At 33.9% G+C, this 20763-nt stretch overlaps 1 protein-coding gene across 1 annotated transcript in view; it reads left to right on the forward strand.

Annotated features, from left to right (window-relative positions):
- Nucleotides 1–20763, forward strand: part of LOC120421974 (uncharacterized) — a 207688-nt gene that overhangs the window by 180130 nt on the left and 6795 nt on the right. Inside the window, exons 6-7 of the mRNA XM_039585284.2 lie at nucleotides 11801–11978; nucleotides 18101–18237. Coding sequence (XP_039441218.2) covers nucleotides 11801–11978; nucleotides 18101–18237 — 315 coding nt within the window. The remainder of the gene's footprint in view (nucleotides 1–11800; nucleotides 11979–18100; nucleotides 18238–20763) is intronic.

Raw genomic sequence — 20763 nt, forward strand, 5'->3', positions numbered from 1 at the left:
TTTTTAAGAGAGATTCCAAAACTTAAAAAAAAAAACGAACAATTAACATTACCTGGACATGTTTCTTGGCAAAATTTATTGCCCTACATTCCTGGAGCATGAAAATTTGGATGTGAATGAAAAAAAATCCAGGAATATTGTAAAATCAAATATTTTAATTCAAATATTTAATAAATTTAAAAATCCTTCTAGGATGGGACTCTGAGTCATTTCCTGGACAAGTATTTAGGCAAAACTTGTTGCCCTACATTCCTTGAGCATAAAAATATAACTTGGCATAAGGCCATGTGAAGGAAAAAAATTCCAGAAATATTTGAACGTCAAATATTTTAATTCAAATATTCAATAAATTTGAAATCCTTCTAGGATGGGACTCTGAGTCATTTCCTGGACAAGTATTTAGGCAAAACTTGTTGCCCTACATTCCTTGAGCATAAAAATACAACTTGGCATAAGGCCATGTGGAGGAAAAAAAAAATCAGAAATATTTGAACTTCAAATATTTTAATTCAAATATTCAATAAATTTGAAATCCTTCTAGGATGGGACTCTGGGTCATTTCCTGGGCATGTATTTAGGCAAAACTTGTTGCCCTACATTCCTTGAGCATAAATATATAACTTGGCATAAGGCCATGTGGAGGAAAAAAAATCCAGAAATATTTGAACTTCAAATATTTTAATTCAAATATTCCATAAATTTGAAAATCCTTCAAGGATGGGACTCTGGGTCATTTCCTGGACAAGTATTCAGGCAAAACTTGTTGCCCTACATTCCTTGAGCATAAAAATATAACTTGGCATAAGGCCATGTGGAGGAAAAAAATTCCAGAAATATTTGAACTTCAAATATTTTAATTCAAATATTCAATAAATTTGAAATCCTTCTAGGATGGGACTCTGAGTCATTTCCTGGACAAGTATTTAGGCAAAACTTGTTGCCCTACATTCCTTGAGCATAAAAATATAACTTGGCATAAGGCCATGTGGAGGAAAAAAATTTCAGAAATATTTGAACTTCAAATATTTTAATTCAAATATTCAATAAATTTGAAATCCTTCTAGGATGGGACTCTGAGTCATTTCCTGGACAAGTATTTAGGCAAAACTTGTTGCCCTATATTCCTGGAGCATAAAAATACAACTTGGCATGAGGCCATGTGGAGGAAAAAAATTCCAGAAATATTTGAACGTCAAATATTTTAATTCAAATATTCAATAAATTTGAAATCCTTCTAGGATGGGACTCTGAGTCATTTCCTGGACAAGTATTCAGGCAAAACTTGTTGCCCTACATTCCTTGAGCATAAAAATATAACTTGGCATAAGGCCATGTGGAGGAAAAAAATTTCAGAAATATTTGAACTTCAAATATTTTAATTCAAATATTCAATAAATTTGAAATCCTTCTAGGATGGGACTCTGAGTCATTTCCTGGACAAGTATTTAGGCAAAACTTGTTGCCCTATATTCCTGGAGCATAAAAATACAACTTGGCATGAGGCCATGTGGAGGAAAAAAATTCCAGAAATATTTGAACGTCAAATATTTTAATTCAAATATTCAATAAATTTGAAATCCTTCTAGGATGGGACTCTGAGTCATTTCCTGGACAAGTATTTAGGCAAAACTTGTTGCCCTACATTCCTTGAGCATAAAAATATAACTTGGCATAAGGCCATGTGGAGGAAAAAAATTTCAGAAATATTTGAACTTCAAATATTTTAATTCAAATATTCAATAAATTTGAAATCCTTCTAGGATGGGACTCTGAGTCATTTCCTGGACAAGTATTTAGGCAAAACTTGTTGCCCTATATTCCTGGAGCATAAAAATACAACTTGGCATGAGGCCATGTGGAGGAAAAAAATTCCAGAAATATTTGAACGTCAAATATTTTAATTCAAATATTCAATAAATTTGAAATCCTTCTAGGATGGGACTCTGAGTCATTTCCTGGACAAGAATTTAGGCAAAACTTTTTGCCCTACATTCCTTGAGCATAAAAAAATAACTCGGCATGAGGCCAAGTGGAGGAAAACAATTCCAGAAATATTTGAACTTCAAATATTTTAATTCAAATATTCAATAAATTTGAAATCCTTCTAGGATGGGACTCTGAGTCATTTCCTGGACAAGTATTTAGGCAAAACTTGTTGCCCTATATTCCTGGAGCATAAAAATACAACTTGGCATGAGGCCATGTGGAGGAAAAAAATTCCAGAAATATTTGAACGTCAAATATTTTAATTCAAATATTCAATAAATTTGAAATCCTTCTAGGATGGGACTCTGAGTCATTTCCTGGACAAGTATTTAGGCAAAACTTGTTGCCCTACATTCCTTGAGCATAAAAATATAACTTGGCATAAGGCCATGTGGAGGAAAAAAATTTCAGAAATATTTGAACTTCAAATATTTTAATTCAAATATTCAATAAATTTGAAATCCTTCTAGGATGGGACTCTGAGTCATTTCCTGGACAAGTATTTAGGCAAAACTTGTTGCCCTATATTCCTGGAGCATAAAAATACAACTTGGCATGAGGCCATGTGGAGGAAAAAAATTCCAGAAATATTTGAACTTCAAATATTTTAATTCAAATATTCAATAAATTTGAAATCCTTCTAGGATGGGACTCTGAGTCATTTCCTGGACAAGTATTTAGGCAAAACTTGTTGCCCTACATTCCTTGAGCATAAAAATATAACTTGGCATAAGGCCATGTGGAGGAAAAAAATTTCAGAAATATTTGAACTTCAAATATTTTAATTCAAATATTCAATAAATTTGAAATCCTTCTAGGATGGGACTCTGAGTCATTTCCTGGACAAGTATTTAGGCAAAACTTGTTGCCCTACATTCCTTGAGCATAAAAATATAACTTGGCATAAGGCCATGTGGAGGAAAAAAATTTCAGAAATATTTGAACTTCAAATATTTTAATTCAAATATTCAATAAATTTGAAATCCTTCTAGGATGGGACTCTGAGTCATTTCCTGGACAAGTATTTAGGCAAAACTTGTTGCCCTATATTCCTGGAGCATAAAAATACAACTTGGCATGAGGCCATGTGGAGGAAAAAAATTCCAGAAATATTTGAACGTCAAATATTTTAATTCAAATATTCAATAAATTTGAAATCCTTCTAGGATGGGACTCTGAGTCATTTCCTGGACAAGTATTTAGGCAAAACTTGTTGCCCTACATTCCTTGAGCATAAAAATATAACTTGGCATAAGGCCATGTGGAGGAAAAAAATTTCAGAAATATTTGAACTTCAAATATTTTAATTCAAATATTCAATAAATTTGAAATCCTTCTAGGATGGGACTCTGAGTCATTTCCTGGACAAGTATTTAGGCAAAACTTGTTGCCCTACATTCCTTGAGCATAAAAATATAACTTGGCATAAGGCCATGTGGAGGAAAAAAATTTCAGAAATATTTGAACTTCAAATATTTTAATTCAAATATTCAATAAATTTGAAATCCTTCTAGGATGGGACTCTGAGTCATTTCCTGGACAAGTATTTAGGCAAAACTTGTTGCCCTACATTCCTTGAGCATAAAAATATAACTTGGCATAAGGCCATGTGGAGGAAAAAAATTTCAGAAATATTTGAACTTCAAATATTTTAATTCAAATATTCAATAAATTTGAAATCCTTCTAGGATGGGACTCTGAGTCATTTCCTGGACAAGTATTTAGGCAAAACTTGTTGCCCTACATTCCTTGAGCATAAAAAAATAACTTGGCATGAGGCCATGTGGAGGAAAAAAATTTCAGAAATATTTGAACTTCAAATATTTTAATTCAAATATTCAATAAATTTGAAATCCTTCTAGGATGGGACTCTGAGTCATTTCCTGGACAAGTATTTAGGCAAAACTTGTTGCCCTACATTCCTTGAGCATAAAAAAATAACTTGGCATGAGGCCATGTGGAGGAAAAAAATTTCAGAAATATTTGAACTTCAAATATTTTAATTCAAATATTCAATAAATTTGAAATCCTTCTAGGATGGGACTCTGGGTCATTTCCTGGACAATTATTTAGGCAAAACTTGTTGCCCTATATTCCTGGAGCATAGAAATTTAACTTGGCATGAGGCCATGTGGAGGAAAAAAATTCCAGAAATATTTGAACTTCAAATATTTTAATTCAAATATTCAATAAATTTGAAATCCTTCTAGGATGGGACTCTGAGTCATTTCCTGGACAAGTATTTAGGCAAAACTTTTTGCCCTACATTCCTTGAGCATAAAAAAATAACTCGGCATGAGGCCAAGTGGAGGAAAACAATTCCAGAAATATTTGAACTTCAAATATTTTAATTCAAATATTCAATAAATTTGAAATCCTTCTAGGATGGGACTCTGAGTCATTTCCTGGACAAGTATTTAGGCAAAACTTGTTGCCCTATATTCCTGGAGCATAGAAATTTAACTTGGCATGAGGCCATGTGGAGGAAAAAAATTCCAGAAATATTTGAACTTCAAATATTTTAATTCAAATATTCAATAAATTTGAAATCCTTCTAGGATGGGACTCTGAGTCATTTCCTGGACAAGAATTTAGGCAAAACTTTTTGCCCTACATTCCTTGAGCATAAAAAAATAACTCGGCATGAGGCCAAGTGGAGGAAAACAATTCCAGAAATATTTGAACTTCAAATATTTTAATTCAAATATTCAATAAATTTGAAATCCTTCTAGGATGGGACTCTGAGTCATTTCCTGGACAAGTATTTAGGCAAAACTTGTTGCCCTACATTCCTTGAGCATAAAAAAATAACTTGGCATGAGGCCATGTAGAGGAAAAAAATTCCAGAAATATTTGAACTTCAAATATTTTAATTCAAATATTCAATAAATTTAAAAATCCTTCTAGGATGGGACTCTGGGTCATTTCCTGGACAATTATTTAGGCAAAACTTGTTGCCCTATATTCCTGGAGCATAGAAATTTAACTTGGCATGAGGCCATGTGGAGGAAAAAAATTCCAGAAATATTTGAACTTCAAATATTTTAATTCAAATATTCAATAAATTTGAAATCCTTCTAGGATGGGACTCTGAGTCATTTCCTGGACAAGAATTTAGGCAAAACTTTTTGCCCTACATTCCTTGAGCATAAAAAAATAACTCGGCATGAGGCCAAGTGGAGGAAAACAATTCCAGAAATATTTGAACTTCAAATATTTTAATTCAAATATTCAATAAATTTGAAATCCTTCTAGGATGGGACTCTGGGTCATTTCCTGGACAAGTATTTAGGCAAAACTTGTTGCCCTATATTCCTGGAGCATAGAAATTTAACTTGGCATGAGGCCATGTGGAGGAAAAAAATTCCAGAAATATTTGAACTTCAAATATTTTAATTCAAATATTCAATAAATTTGAAATCCTTCTAGGATGGGACTCTGGGTCATTTCCTGGACAAGTATTTAGGCAAAACTTGTTGCCCTACATTCCTTGAGCATAAAAAAATAACTTGGCATGAGGCCATGTAGAGGAAAAAAATTCCAGAAATATTTGAACTTCAAATATTTTAATTCAAATATTCAATAAATTTGAAATCCTTCTAGGATGGGACTCTGAGTCATTTCCTGGACAAGTATTTAGGCAAAACTTGTTGCCCTACATTCCTTGAGCATAAAAAAATAACTTGGCATGAGGCCATGTAGAGGAAAAAAATTCCAGAAATATTTGAACTTCAAATATTTTAATTCAAATATTCCATAAATTTAAAAATCCTTCTAGGATGGGACTCTGGGTCATTTCCTGGACAATTATTTAGGCAAAACTTGTTGCCCTACATTCCTTGAGCATAGAAATTTAACTTGGCATGAGGCCATGTGGAGGAAAAAAATTCCAGAAATATTTGAACTTCAAATATTTTAATTCAAATATTCAATAAATTTGAAATCCTTCTAGGATGGGACTCTGAGTCATTTCCTGGACAAGTAGTTAGGCAAAACTTGTTGCCCTACATTCCTTGAGCATAAAAATATAACTTGGCATAAGGCCATGTGGAGGAAAAAAATTTCAGAAATATTTGAACTTCAAATATTTTAATTCAAATATTCAATAAATTTGAAATCCTTCTAGGATGGGACTCTGGGTCATTTCCTGGACAAGTATTTAGGCAAAACTTGTTGCCCTATATTCCTGGAGCATAAAAATACAACTTGGCATGAGGCCATGTGGAGGAAAAAAATTCCAGAAATATTTGAACTTCAAATATTTTAATTCAAATATTCAATAAATTTGAAATCCTTCTAGGATGGGACTCTGAGTCATTTCCTGGACAAGTATTTAGGCAAAACTTTTTGCCCTACATTCCTTGAGCATAAAAAAATAACTCGGCATGAGGCCAAGTGGAGGAAAACAATTCCAGAAATATTTGAACTTCAAATATTTTAATTCAAATATTCAATAAATTTGAAATCCTTCTAGGATGGGACTCTGAGTCATTTCCTGGACAAGTATTTAGGCAAAACTTGTTGCCCTATATTCCTGGAGCATAAAAATACAACTTGGCATGAGGCCATGTGGAGGAAAAAAATTCCAGAAATATTTGAACTTCAAATATTTTAATTCAAATATTCAATAAATTTGAAATCCTTCTAGGATGGGACTCTGAGTCATTTCCTGGACAAGTATTTAGGCAAAACTTGTTGCCCTACATTCCTTGAGCATAAAAATATAACTTGGCATAAGGCCATGTGGAGGAAAAAAATTTCAGAAATATTTGAACTTCAAATATTTTAATTCAAATATTCAATAAATTTGAAATCCTTCTAGGATGGGACTCTGAGTCATTTCCTGGACAAGTATTTAGGCAAAACTTGTTGCCCTACATTCCTTGAGCATAAAAAAATAACTTGGCATGAGGCCATGTGGAGGAAAAAAATTCTAGAAATATTTGAACTTCAAATATTTTAATTCAAATATTCAATAAATTTGAAATCCTTCTAGGATGGGACTCTGAGTCATTTCCTGGACAAGTATTTAGGCAAAACTTGTTGCCCTATATTCCTGGAGCATAAAAATACAACTTGGCATAAGGCCATGTGGAGGAAAAAAATTCAGAAATATTTGAACGTCAAATATTTTAATTCAAATATTCCATATATTTGAAAATCCTTCTAGGATGGGACGCTGGGTCATTTCCTGGGCATGTATTTAGGCAAAACTTGTTGCCCTATATTCCTGGAGCATAAAAATACAACTTGGCATAAGGCCATGCGGAGGAAAAAAATTCCAGAAACATTTGAACTTCAAATATTTTAATTCAAATATTCCATACATTTAAAAATCCTTCTAGGATGGGACTCTGGGTCATTTCCTGGACATGTATTTAGGCAAAACTTGTTGCCCTATATTCCTGGAGCATAAAAATACAACTTGGCATAAGGCCATGTGGAGGAAAAAAATTCCAGAAATATTTGAACTTCAAATATTTTAATTCAAATATTCCATAAATTTAAAAATCCTTCTAGGATGGGACTCTGGGTCATTTCCTGGACAATTATTTAGGCAAAACTTGTTGCCCTATATTCCTGGAGCATAGAAATTTAACTTGGCATGAGGCCATGTGGAGGAAAAAAAATCCAGAAATATTTGAACTTCAAATATTTTAATTCAAATATTCCATACATTTAAAAATCCTTCTAGGATGGGACTCTGGGTCATTTCCTGGACATGTATTTAGGCAAAACTTGTTGCCCTACATTCCTGGAGCATAAAAATACAACTTGGCATAAGGCCATGTGGATGAAAAAAATTCCAGAAATATTTAAACATCAGTTATTTTAATTCAAATATTTAATAAATTTAAAAATCCTTCTAGGATGGGACTCTGAGTCATTTCCAGGACATGTATCTTAGCAAAACTTGTTGCCCTACATTCCTTGAGCATAAAAATACAACTTGGCATAAGGCCATGTGGAGGAAAAAAATTCCAGAAATATTTGAACTTCAAATATTTTAATTCAAATATTCAATAAATTTGAAATCCTTCTAGGATGGGACTCTGGGTCATTTCCTGGGCATGTATTTAGGCAAAACTTGTTGCCCTATATTCCTGGAGCATAAAAATACAACTTGGCATAAGGCCATGCGGAGGAAAAAAATTCCAGAAACATTTGAACTTCAAATATTTTAATTCAATATTTCAATTCAAATAGGGCAACAAGTTTTGCCTAAATACATGCCCAGGAAATGACCCAGAGTCCCATCCTAGAAGGATTTTTAAATGTATGGAATATTTGAATTAAAATATTTGAAGTTCAAATATTTCTGAAATTTTTTTCCTCCACATGGCCTTATGCCAAGTTGTATTTTTATGCTCCAGGAATATAGGGCAACAAGTTTTGCCTAAATACATGTCCAGGAAATGACCCAGAGTCCCATCCTAGAAGGATTTTCAAATTTATGGAATATTTGAATTAAAATATTTGAAGTTCAAATATTTCTGAAATTTTTTTCCTCCACATGGCCTTATGCCAAGTTGTATTTTTATGCTCCAGGAATATAGGGCAACAAGTTTTGCCTAAATACATGTCCAGGAAATGACCCAGAGTCGCATCCTTGAAGGATTTTTAAATGTATGGAATATTTGAATTAAAATATTTGAAGTTCAAATATTTCTGAAATTTTTTTCCTCCACATGGCCTTATGCCAAGTTGTATTTTTATGCTCCAGGAATATAGGGCAACAAGTTTTGCCTAAATACATGTCCAGGAAATGACCCAGAGTCGCATCCTTGAAGGATTTTTAAATGTATGGAATATTTGAATTAAAATATTTGAAGTTCAAATATTTCTGGAATTTTTTTCCTCCACATGGCCTTATGCCAAGTTGTATTTTTATGCTCCAGGAATATAGGGCAACAAGTTTTGCCTAAATACATGTCCAGGAAATGACCCAGAGTCGCATCCTTGAAGGATTTTTAAATGTATGGAATATTTGAATTAAAATATTTGAAGTTCAAATATTTCTGAAATTTTTTTCCTCCACATGGCCTTATGCCAAGTTGTATTTTTATGCTCCAGGAATATAGGGCAACAAGTTTTGCCTAAATACATGTCCAGGAAATGACCCAGAGTCCCATCCTAGAAGGATTTTCAAATTTATGGAATATTTGAATTAAAATATTTGAAGTTCAAATATTTCTGAAATTTTTTTCCTCCACATGGCCTTATGCCAAGTTGTATTTTTATGCTCCAGGAATATAGGGCAACAAGTTTTGCCTAAATACATGTCCAGGAAATGACCCAGAGTCGCATCCTTGAAGGATTTTTAAATGTATGGAATATTTGAATTAAAATATTTGAAGTTCAAATATTTCTGGAATTTTTTTCCTCCACATGGCCTTAAAATATTTGAAGTTCAAATATTTCTGGAATTTTTTTCCTCCACATGGCCTCATGCCAAGTTGTATTTTTATGCTCCAGGAATATAGGGCAACAAGTTTTGCCTAAATACATGCCCAGGAAATGATCCAGAGTCCCATCCTAGAAGGATTTTCAAATTTATGGAATATTTGAATTAAAATATTTGAAGTTCAAATATTTCTGGATTTTTTTTCCTCCACATGGCCTCATGCCAAGTTGTATTTTTATGCTCCAGGAATATAGGGCAACAAGTTTTGCCTAAATACATGTCCAGGAAATGACCCAGAGTCCCATCCTTGAAGGATTTTCTAATTTATGGAATATTTGAATTAAAATATTTGAAGTTCAAATATTTCTGGAATTTTTTTCCTCCACATGGCCTTATGCCAAGTTGTATTTTTATGCTCCAGGAATATAGGGCAACAAGTTTTGCCCAAATACATGTCCAGGAAATGACCCAGAGTCCCATCCTAGAAGGATTTTTAAATGTATGGAATATTTGAATTAAAATATTTGAAGTTCAAATATTTCTGGATTTTTTTTCCTCCACATGGCCTCATGCCAAGTTGTATTTTTATGCTCCAGGAATATAGGGCAACAAGTTTTGCCTAAATACATGTCCAGGAAATGACCCAGAGTCCCATCCTAGAAGGATTTTCAAATTTATGGAATATTTGAATTAAAATATTTGAAGTTCAAATATTTCTGGAATTTTTTTCCTCCACATGGCCTTATGCCAAGTTGTATTTTTATGCTCCAGGAATATAGGGCAACAAGTTTTGCCCAAATACATGTCCAGGAAATGACCCAGAGTCCCATCCTAGAAGGATTTTCAAATGTATGGAATATTTGAATTAAAATATTTGAAGTTCAAATATTTCTGGATTTTTTTTCCTCCACATGGCCTCATGCCAAGTTGTATTTTTATGCTCCAGGAATATAGGGCAACAAGTTTTGCCTAAATACATGTCCAGGAAATGACCCAGAGTCCCATCCTAGAAGGATTTTCTAATTTATGGAATATTTGAATTAAAATATTTGAAGTTCAAATATTTCTGGAATTTTTTTCCTCCACATGGCCTTATGCCAAGTTGTATTTTTATGCTCCAGGAATATAGGGCAACAAGTTTTGCCTAAATACATGTCCAGGAAATGACCCAGAGTCCCATCCTAGAAGGATTTTTAAATGTATGGAATATTTGAATTAAAATATTTGAAGTTCAAATATTTCTGGAATTTTTTTCCTCCACATGGCCTTATGCCAAGTTGTATTTTTATGCTCCAGGAATATAGGGCAACAAGTTTTGCCTAAATACATGTCCAGGAAATGACCCAGAGTCCCATCCTAGAAGGATTTTCAAATTTATGGAATATTTGAATTAAAATATTTGAAGTTCAAATATTTCTGGAATTTTTTTCCTCCACATGGCCTCATGCCAAGTTGTATTTTTATGCTCCAGGAATATAGGGCAACAAGTTTTGCCTAAATACATGCCCAGGAAATTATCCAGAGTCCCATCCTGGAAGGATTTTCAAATGTATGGAATATTTGAATTAAAATATTTGATGTTCAAATATTTCTGGATTTTTTTTCCTCCACATGGCCTCATGCCAAGTTGTATTTTTATGCTCAAGGAATGTAGGGCATCAAGTTTTGCCTAAATACATGTCCAGGAAGTGACCCAGAGTCCCATCCTAGAAGGATTTCAAATTTATGGAATATTTGAATTAAAATATTTGAAGTTCAAATATTTCTGGAATTTTTTTCCTCTACATGCCCTCATGCCAAATTATTTTTTTATGCTCAAGGAATGTAGGGCAACATGTTTTGCCCAGGATCATGTCCAGGAGATGACCCAGAGTCCCATCCCAGAAGGATTTTTAAATTTAATAAATATTTGAATTAAAATATTTGATGTTACAATATTCCTGGATTTTTTTTCATTCACATCCAAATTTTCATACTCCAGGAATGTAGGGCAATAAATTTTGCCAAGAAACATGTCCAGGTAATGTTAATTGTTCGTTTTTTTTAAGTTTTGGAATCTCTCTTAAAAATTGTTCCTGGGATAACCATGACAAGTTATCCCGCATGCCATAAAGATGGCCGCCATAGCGCTATAAATTATTCCCGGGATAACCATCTACGGGATAACTTTTCCCACCTAGCCACTTTCCGGTGCAGCAAGAACAAAGGCTCCCCTCAAGAAGCAACCAGAAGCAACGGGAAATCCGTCATCGCGCAGCTTCTCGGCTTGAAAAAAAAAGTCATTTCAAGAACGGGAGTTCCTGAAAGTGGTTTTACCTTGAGCTTTTGAAGAGGTTGCTCCAGCTTTCAGCACCTGAAGAGAGTTTTTATTTTGAAAATTAAAAAAATATTTCATTTACCTATTTCCAGCGCCGGAGGTGCTGATCGTGGACGAGGCGGGCGAACCGCTGTACGACAAGTACTACGAGGTGGGCTCGACGATCAAGCTGATCTGCCGGATACGGCACATGTCGATGCTGCGGTCGGCCGTCTACTGGATCCACAACGAGAACATCCTGAACCACGACGTGCAGCGGGGCGGCATCAGGTGAGAATGAAATAAGTTTTGATCTGTGGTTTTCTGCCAATTTCTGGTTTGCCTCAGGCAATTTAAAAAAAATCAAGTGTTCTTCTGCGCTTGCTTCTATGTTAAGGCGGGGCCAGGTAATGACCAATAACTTTGGAAATCTGCCATTGAAGGCATCTAGAGGGCTGTCACCACCCAAAATTAAACACGAAGTATTGCGTAGTCTTACACAAATTATACTTTACCATAATTTCGTTGCCGGCCAGTTTGATGATGTTTGATGTATGATTTATTGTAACTCGGGAATTTGGTAACCAAATTCAACCAAATTTTGGGACAAATCACAGAACGTTTAGCACATGAGCATATTTCTATACACTTTATGGGAAATTCAAATTGTCCAATTGAAAGTTGCCTTCTTGTTTCAATGTTTGCTATTTCAGCAATCTTGCCAAAATTCCGTACCCTTAATACGATTCTCTTCCCCGAAATGCTTTTTCATTACCCAACAAAAACGACCTGCTACAAATCTAACAACACCAAAAGCATCTCTTAAATAGTTTTACCCACTAAAACCCACTACCACCACCCATTCATCGTCAGATCTCTTTGCACTGTACATAGAAAATGCACCAATTGATGGGATGAGAAGAGCAAACCGGGTAACCTCAGTTTTCCCTCAAACGTAATAACATACCTTCCCACTCCTTCCCACTCCCACCCAGCCACGCCACAAAGGCATCCAATTAAACAGTTTTCCTTCTAATCCAGCACCCACTTTCGAAGTTGGAAGCTCAATCCATGCAACACACGAAAATGGCTCATCTTTCAACTGAACCGTCCATCCCTCAGCCCCAAACCCAACGAATTCTGGCAAAAACTCAAAGTTGGGGCTACATTGTCCGGACACGATGTTTATTTTGATTTCGAAACGTGAAATAAAACAAAGCAACTTTTCCCACGGACTTGGATTTCAATTTTCGCTTTTCCATTCGTCAAGGGGGTTCAACTCTTATCTGTAATTGAAGAGCTGCTGTTGCTGGAATCAGCTTTGCTCCCCCCTCCTCCCCCCCTTTTCGGTAAGGACTTGTCTAATGGGGTGTGTATCCGGTGGATATTTGATACATCTGCGAAAAACCATGCGGTAATGAATGGCTACAGCCTCGATACGTACGAGTGGGTCCTGCCAATCTCTGTGGGCGGGCAAACCAGCTGAAGCTGGAACTTTCATTGGCTCGCCACCAGTAAATGGGTCTCGTTAGACTAGTTCAAAACTGGTCGGATTTCGATATTCAGCAAAAACCGTAAAACCACCGTGGAAAGTTGACAAACTCAAATTGTGCTATCTCGACACGCCCAGCAGTTGCGACAAGTTGCAATGGGAATTTTTGTCAGAGGCCGTTTTGTCACTCTTCAAAGAACATCTACTGTTTACATTTTTGATTATAATTCGGAACTCCGGCAAACAAATTTAACCAAATTTCGGGACAATACACAGAACGGTTGGTCGAACAAAACGTGTTTGTTATTGTTTACATTACGTACTCTAGTTTTTGTTTGAACAAGGTCAATCATTGAAATGCGTTTTTCTCGGAATGTCAAAAAATGACATGAGACAAGAGACCACGATCACGTCGATAATCTGAATCATTTTTGTGTTTAGATCAAAATGGAATTATATACAGAGCATTTTAGAGTGATGATCAATATTCCTTCAAATAGACTTCGCTTCGAGTTTAAAAGCGATATTTTTTATTTTAATTTGGCGCTAAATTTTTACCAATAAGCAATTACTTCGAAACTTTTTTTATTTGCTTGTTATTTTCAATTTTTGCTTGCTAAATTCTACGATAGCGTATATTAGGGATTTTTTTTCTGGCTATATTGCTTCGAATTGCATACCACAAAACTTTCTAGATCACGAAACGAATACCAAACAAATCCAGAAAAGTTTGACTCTCTTAAACACCCATCACGTGAACCACCCTGATATTTCCGCCTTTTGCGATCTGGATCACTGTGCATTGAAAGAACAATAAAAGATTATTTTTTTCGTTTGGTCTTTTTAGTTTTTTAACCTTCTCGAAAAATTAGACCGAATAAGGAGCGGCTATTTTTAGCTTGGTTAAAATTGGATAGGTTTACGGTTAGGGTGTTTCAGAATATTTAAATATCTGTAAATATTTCATAAATATTTAACATTAATTTTGTCATCGACACCAAAATCAGAGCAAACCCTAAAAAATCAGTTTTTTCAACGTAGCAATTCAGAGTTAAATTATTTAAGCAAAGTGAAGTTCTGAGCACTTTTAGAGATCTTAAAAATTTACATTTTTATTTTTCCTAGTTGTTAATGGACTTATTGGTCAAAAATTAATTTTCCAGGCAAAAAAGATACAATTTTACAACTCAAATTTATCTAAAAAGCGCAAGCCAAATTTTGTGCACCAGGTTACATTGGAAAGAAGAGATTAGCTAAAAAAACGCTAGAAAAATCTGATTATTTTTCATTATGCACGATATAATTTAAATTTGAATAGGTCTATTTTTAAGGAAAAAATCTAGCAAAAAATGTAAATGGGCCAAAGTCTCAATTTAAACAAAGAGTCTATCCTACTCGTTCCTAATGCTGGAAAGATTCTTTGTTTACACCTCGACAGTGGCCCATTTACATTGTTTTGCTTTAAGTTTATTGTACCACCCGAAAAATATTCGAAAATTATCAAACTATGTGTACTTTAATTTGTTTTTCCATTTAATAGAAATACCAGTTTAAATTTGAATTAAAGGTTTTAAAGTCTCATCCAAACAGCCTTTTATTTCCTAGCATCAATATCTCGGAAACTAGCGGTCCAATTTTTGATGTAAATAAATTAAACATTTGTGAAATTTTGTGATCTATTCGAAAAGATAATTTTGGAATCAAAATTTCAAAACGGCAAAATATACAATATTACACCCTACTGTTATGATAGAGTTGATTACTAAATTTTAAAAAATATTAAAAGATCAGAAAATTTCACAAATGTTTAATTTTTTTACATTAAAAATAAGAACATAGTTTTTGATAAATCGTTCCTCAGAAATAAAAGGCTGTTTGGATGAGACTTGAAAAATTTAAATTTTCTTGTTTCTTTTTTAACCAAAGGTCCAATATTCAATGTCTCTTAGAGACCATCCATAAACCACACGTGGACACTTTAGGGGTAGGGGGGAATGGCGATAATCCACGATCCATACAAAAAAGTTTTTTTTTTGTATGGACAATTGCTCACGAGGGGGGGCGGTGTAACAGATTCCCAAAAAGTGTCCACGTGGTTTATGGATGGTCTCTTAGACAATTTTGTTGAAAATTTTCTCAACTTTTCGGAACATATATTTTCAGAAATTTACAGTCATGGCCTCTTTTTTGAAATATGGAATTCTTCAGTAAAAATTCGTCTTTATGTGGCTATATCTTGAAAACCGTGCACTTTATAAAAAAAATCAGTGAAGTACTTTTCGATTGCAAATAAAAAAAACAGAAGTCAACAAAAAAATTAGAGTAAAATTTCCAATTTTCCGAAAATCAGATTTAAAAAGACATAACTCGGCGGCAACATGTTTATCCATGCTTTTCTATGGCTTGAAAGTTGCGTATTTAAAAAAAAATAAAAAATCAAAAATATTGACTTTGGAAAAAAAAATTATAAAAAAAAGTTAATTAAAAATTCTACTTTTTCCGTGTATCATTTTTTACTGAATAATCCTCATCAATACCTACCACTTTGCCCAAGACACCAAACCGATCAGAAATTCCATCAAAAGTACAGATTTTCGAAAATTTACGTACCATTATGCCTTCCTCACCTGAAGTAAGGCTATAACCCTGCTCGGAGAATGAACTTCTTTCAGAAACGTCGTAGACCCAACTTCATGTATACAAATCGACTCAGAATCGAAAACTGAACAAATGTCTGTGTGTATGTGTGTGACCAAAATTGTAACTCAGTTTTCTCTGCACTGGCATAACCGATTTTATTCAAACTAGTCGCATTCGACTCAGTTTAGTGTCCCATACGTCGCTATTGAATTATTTGAAGTTTTCATAAGTACTTCAAAAGTTATGTAAAAAATGTGTTTTCACAAATATTCGCATCTCACTTAAATGTATGCAAACTATGTCCGGATCCATTATCCGACCCATCATTGGTTAGGTAACCGGAAGACCTTTCCACTGCAAGATCTGGCAACCCGTTCTCGAGTTATGACCACTTTTTGTGTACTTTTTTTATTCTGGATCTAAAAAAATATAGATGAAATTTGTGTCCAAATGTGTGTGTTCCATCATGTCACCCACTGTTTGTAAAGAGTGAGGAAGGAACCAATCACATAGGTGGATTAAGTTAGTTTTGGTATAGAAAGCTGCCAAAATTGTATGGAGCCTTGTATAAATGAACCAATGACACAAAATGACTTCACAAAAAAAAATGAGCGAATTCAGCCGATTTGGTAGAGAATTGCTATTATGCTTCGGATATTTTGAAATAAATATCTAAACTTAAGAACTTAACCAAGAGTTTACATATAGGGGGAGAGGGGGTAATATGCACCCCCTAAGGGAAAACTGTGATTTCTCAACCATTACAGCATTACTGTGGAAGAATTTTGTTCGATGTTCTAAAACAACTATTGTTCTTCGTCATCCATGTGAAAAAAAGTCTTAAAAAAACTCAAAATTGTTCGAAAATATCAAATTTCTAAAAACATTTTTCATTCATTTCAAACAACCATGCGGGGCAATATGCACCGCAACATTGGGGCAAAATGCACTACAACAACGGGGCAAAATGCACCACAACATGCGGCAAAATGCACCGGGTAAAAGCAGTTTTCACTAGTCACCACTAGATGACACCGCTGTTTTTACAAAGGAGCTTCACAGCGGTGCATTTTGCCCCGACCACGCTTTTTGCAGAAAATTTAATTAAAAATGCATTTTTTGATGTTTTTGGACTCATCTATCTGCAGAATAGTGAAGATTATGGCAAAAACTATATACCTCAACACTTACAATAACAATAAATGCTTTTTATATTGTCCAAAAATCATAATGAAAGTTCAATGAAAATTAGATGAAAACACAACATTTTAATGTTTTGCAAATAACTTAAGCTGTTTTTATACTACGATGCTCAATTTTTTCCAGCATGGTTTAGCAATGTTGAGCTTCCAATTTCTATGATTTTTCCCCGGAAAATTCTTCCAAATACCGAGAAAAGCAGGGAGTGCATTTTGCCCCGGGGGTGCATATTACCCCCTCTCCCCTACCTAAAGGTCGAATTCTTGTTTTTTAGTCAATGAAAAGACAGCCCCTGCTGCAGCGGTTGTCCCCTTGAGCTGTGATATTAGATTAAGTAATGCCTCCTTTCCTCTAACTATCCCACATCTATTAGCTATTTCGAAGGTTATTATTGCAATTTTGTTCCTTCTCTGTCTTATTCGTTCTCCTTAGTACCAGTAAACTCTCTCCCCATTTTGAACAAATCAGCTGTTGAAAGGTAGTCCATATCTCAGCTCAGGATAACAACTGCACCAATGTAATTTTTAAAGCTACCTAATAAAATGAAATGAAATGAAAAGACAGAACCTGTTTTTTCACACTATTATTATTGTTCGTCTTACAAATAACACATGGTTTTAGAATGTTTTTGCTATGGACACGCTTTTTATATTATTTTAAACTTTTTTTTTTAGATGATAATATAATTATTTGTAAAAATCAAGTGGAATAAAAGAATTTGATGAATCTTTCGACTTGAACCAGTCTTGTTTTTCAATTTCACCATCTTACCGATACCTTAGTACTGCCAAATTTCTGGCCAAATAGGTGCCGAATGAGGGCATTTGCCTTCCTCTAAAACTCCCCCCAGAAAACCACCCACCCACACCCCCTCCCACAATTCGGATGGACCACTGCCAAAACCCCAAAGACACCGTCCAAAACAGTCCCGCTCAGTGTGTGCAACTGTCTGCAAACTGTCGATATCCTGTTTTACGACGTTTGCCAAAATCATTTTCTCCAACAGAGACTAAGAATGTGTGTGTTTGTCAGTTTGTATTTCATCCCATGGATTTTCCCCATCTTCTCCGTTCCGTTGCAGCGTCAAGACGAACCTGACCAACGTCGGTGCCAACTCGACGCTGGCCGTGGCCAAAGTGAACCGCCTCGACTCGGGCAGCTACACGTGCTCGATCGGACCAAACCAGCACTACAGCGTCTCCGTACACGTGCTAAACGGTGAGTTTTTCTTTTTTCTTCTTCTTTTTTGTAGTAGGTTGCAGACATGAAGTAAGGCAAATTGGGAAAACAGGGTTATCGGGATTAAGTTTAGTAGCTGAGAAATGACTAGGAATTGGGAGATTGAGCTTGGCCCAGTAGTTTGAGCTGATTTTCAATTGATATCTTACTGATTTAGATTTTGGTTTATTTATATCAATTTGAAAATACATAATTCAAAACGAGACTTGAAATTAATTCGCAATAAATTTCAATCGTTCCACTATTCAATTTCTAATTACGATTCTAATTAATTCCGCATAAATTACTGTTTGCCGCAATCCATCACTTAACCCTCACTGCTTCCAGCGTCCCAACAATGAATCACTTCACCTCTTAGCAAAAACAAACCACTACACTATCAGTCTCCAATCTCAATAAGATAAACGTTCTTCGCCGCCGACGCCTCAGGCTAGTCCCCCCTCAAAATGGGTCATTTCCCCGAAAAGTACTCCATTTTATCCAAGAGAATAGCGAACGGGTAGTGTTTCCTTCTTCTTTTTCGCCCTTTGTATCGCAGGGAGTGTTTTTATTTGTCCTCCGGTTCTCGAACACTTTCCCAATCAGTGCAAAAGGATCTTCTTCTAGCTATATAGACAAAAACATTATTGTCCCTTTTCCGAGAAGAAACAACAACGGCAGCAAAGAATTTCGCCAAAAACCTGGATTGGCCACCGAGTGATTAAGCAACTTCACAATGCCCACTAATGGCGGTATCTTTGCGAGGAGAGAGCTTTCTTCTTCTAGAGAAAAATGGAGAAGCTTTGGTTGTCGTTGTGCAATCTTTGACCTTTGGTTGAAAAAAAATGTATGACGTGTGACAATATGGACATGTCAAAATTTGTATGGCAAGTGGCAAATTTGCACAATTTTTTATGTTAGTTCAGTTTTCCCCAAAATCAACGTGTGACAAGATACCACAACGGTGACGATATTTCGTCACTACAGCAGTTAAAAGGATCGAAGTTCTTTCCTTTGCAATAGTAGTTCCAGTTACGGTGGAAACAACAGAAGGATTAGGGTCAGAAGCTGGGGGTGGTGACGAAACGTGAAGAAGTGTGGAAACTTTTGCAATACTATAGCAGAGCAGAGGAAAAAGTTTTTTTTCCGGCGAAATTCTTTCGTTTGTAATAAGCCGTTTCCGATACTGCTGGATGAAAGGATAAAAGTTGGACCATTTGCCGAACACGTTTGCACGTTGAGACTGTCCTAGGATTTTAAGCAAGCTGATAATGCCAGTTGAGTCTGTGCAGACATCGAATGGGAGTTGTGGTTATGTTTGTGAGGGGGATTAATACCTGCTGGACTTGGAGAATTTATGTTATTGTGCTGGATATTGTTGATACTGATAGTTTTGAAGAGAAATAACGCAAACTATTACCATTTAAAAAACTAAAAACTAAAAACTAAAAACTAAAAACTAAAAACTAAAAACTAAAAACTAAAAACTAAAAACTAAAACCTAAAAACTAAAAACTAAAAACTAAAAACTAAAAACTAAAAACTAAAAACTAAAAACTAAAAACCAAAAACTAAAAACTAAAAACTAAAAACTAAAAACTAAAAACTAAAAACTAAAAACTAAAAACTAAAAACTAAAAACTAAAAACTAAAAACTAAAAACTAAAAACTAAAAACTAAAAACTAAAAACTAAAAACTAAAAACTAAAAACTAAAAACTAAAAACTAAAAACTAAAAACTAAAAACTAAAAACTAAAAACTAAAAACTAAAAACTAAAAACTAAACACTAAAAACTAAAAACTAAAAACTAAAAACTAAAAACTAAAAACTAAAAACTAAAAACTAAAAACTAAAAACTAAAAACTAAAAACTAAAAACTAAAAACTAAAAACTAAAAACTAAAAACTAAAAACTAAAAACTAAAAACTAAAAACTAAAAACTAAAAACTAAAAACTAAAAACTAAAAACTAAAAACTAAAAACTAAAAACTAAAAACTAAAAACTAAAAACTAAAAACTAAAAACTAAAAACTAAAAAACTAAAAACTAAAAACTAAAAACTAAAAACTAAAAACTAAAAACTAAAAACTAAAAACTAAAAACTAAAAACTAAAAACTAAAAACTAAAAACTAAAAACTAAAAACTAAAAACTAAAAACTAAAAACTAAAAACTAAAAACTAAAAACTAAAAACTAAAAACTAAAAACTAAAAACTAAAAACTAAAAACTAAAAACTAAAAACTAAAAACAAAAAACTAAAAACTAAAAACTAAAAACTAAAAACTAAAAACTAAAAACTAAAAACTAAAAACTAAAAACTAAAAACTAAAAACTAAAAACTAAAAACTAAAAACTAAAAACTAAAAACTAAAAACTAAAAACTAAAAACTAAAAACTAAAAACTAAAAACTAAAAACTAAAAACTAAAAACTAAAAACTAAACAAGAAACAAGAAACAAGAAACAAGAAACAAGAAACAAGAAACAAGAAACAAGAAACAAGAAACAAGAAACAAGAAACAAG

The sequence above is a fragment of the Culex pipiens genome, chromosome 2, assembly GCF_016801865.2.
Source record: "Culex pipiens pallens isolate TS chromosome 2, TS_CPP_V2, whole genome shotgun sequence".
NCBI lineage: Eukaryota > Metazoa > Arthropoda > Insecta > Diptera > Culicidae > Culex > Culex pipiens.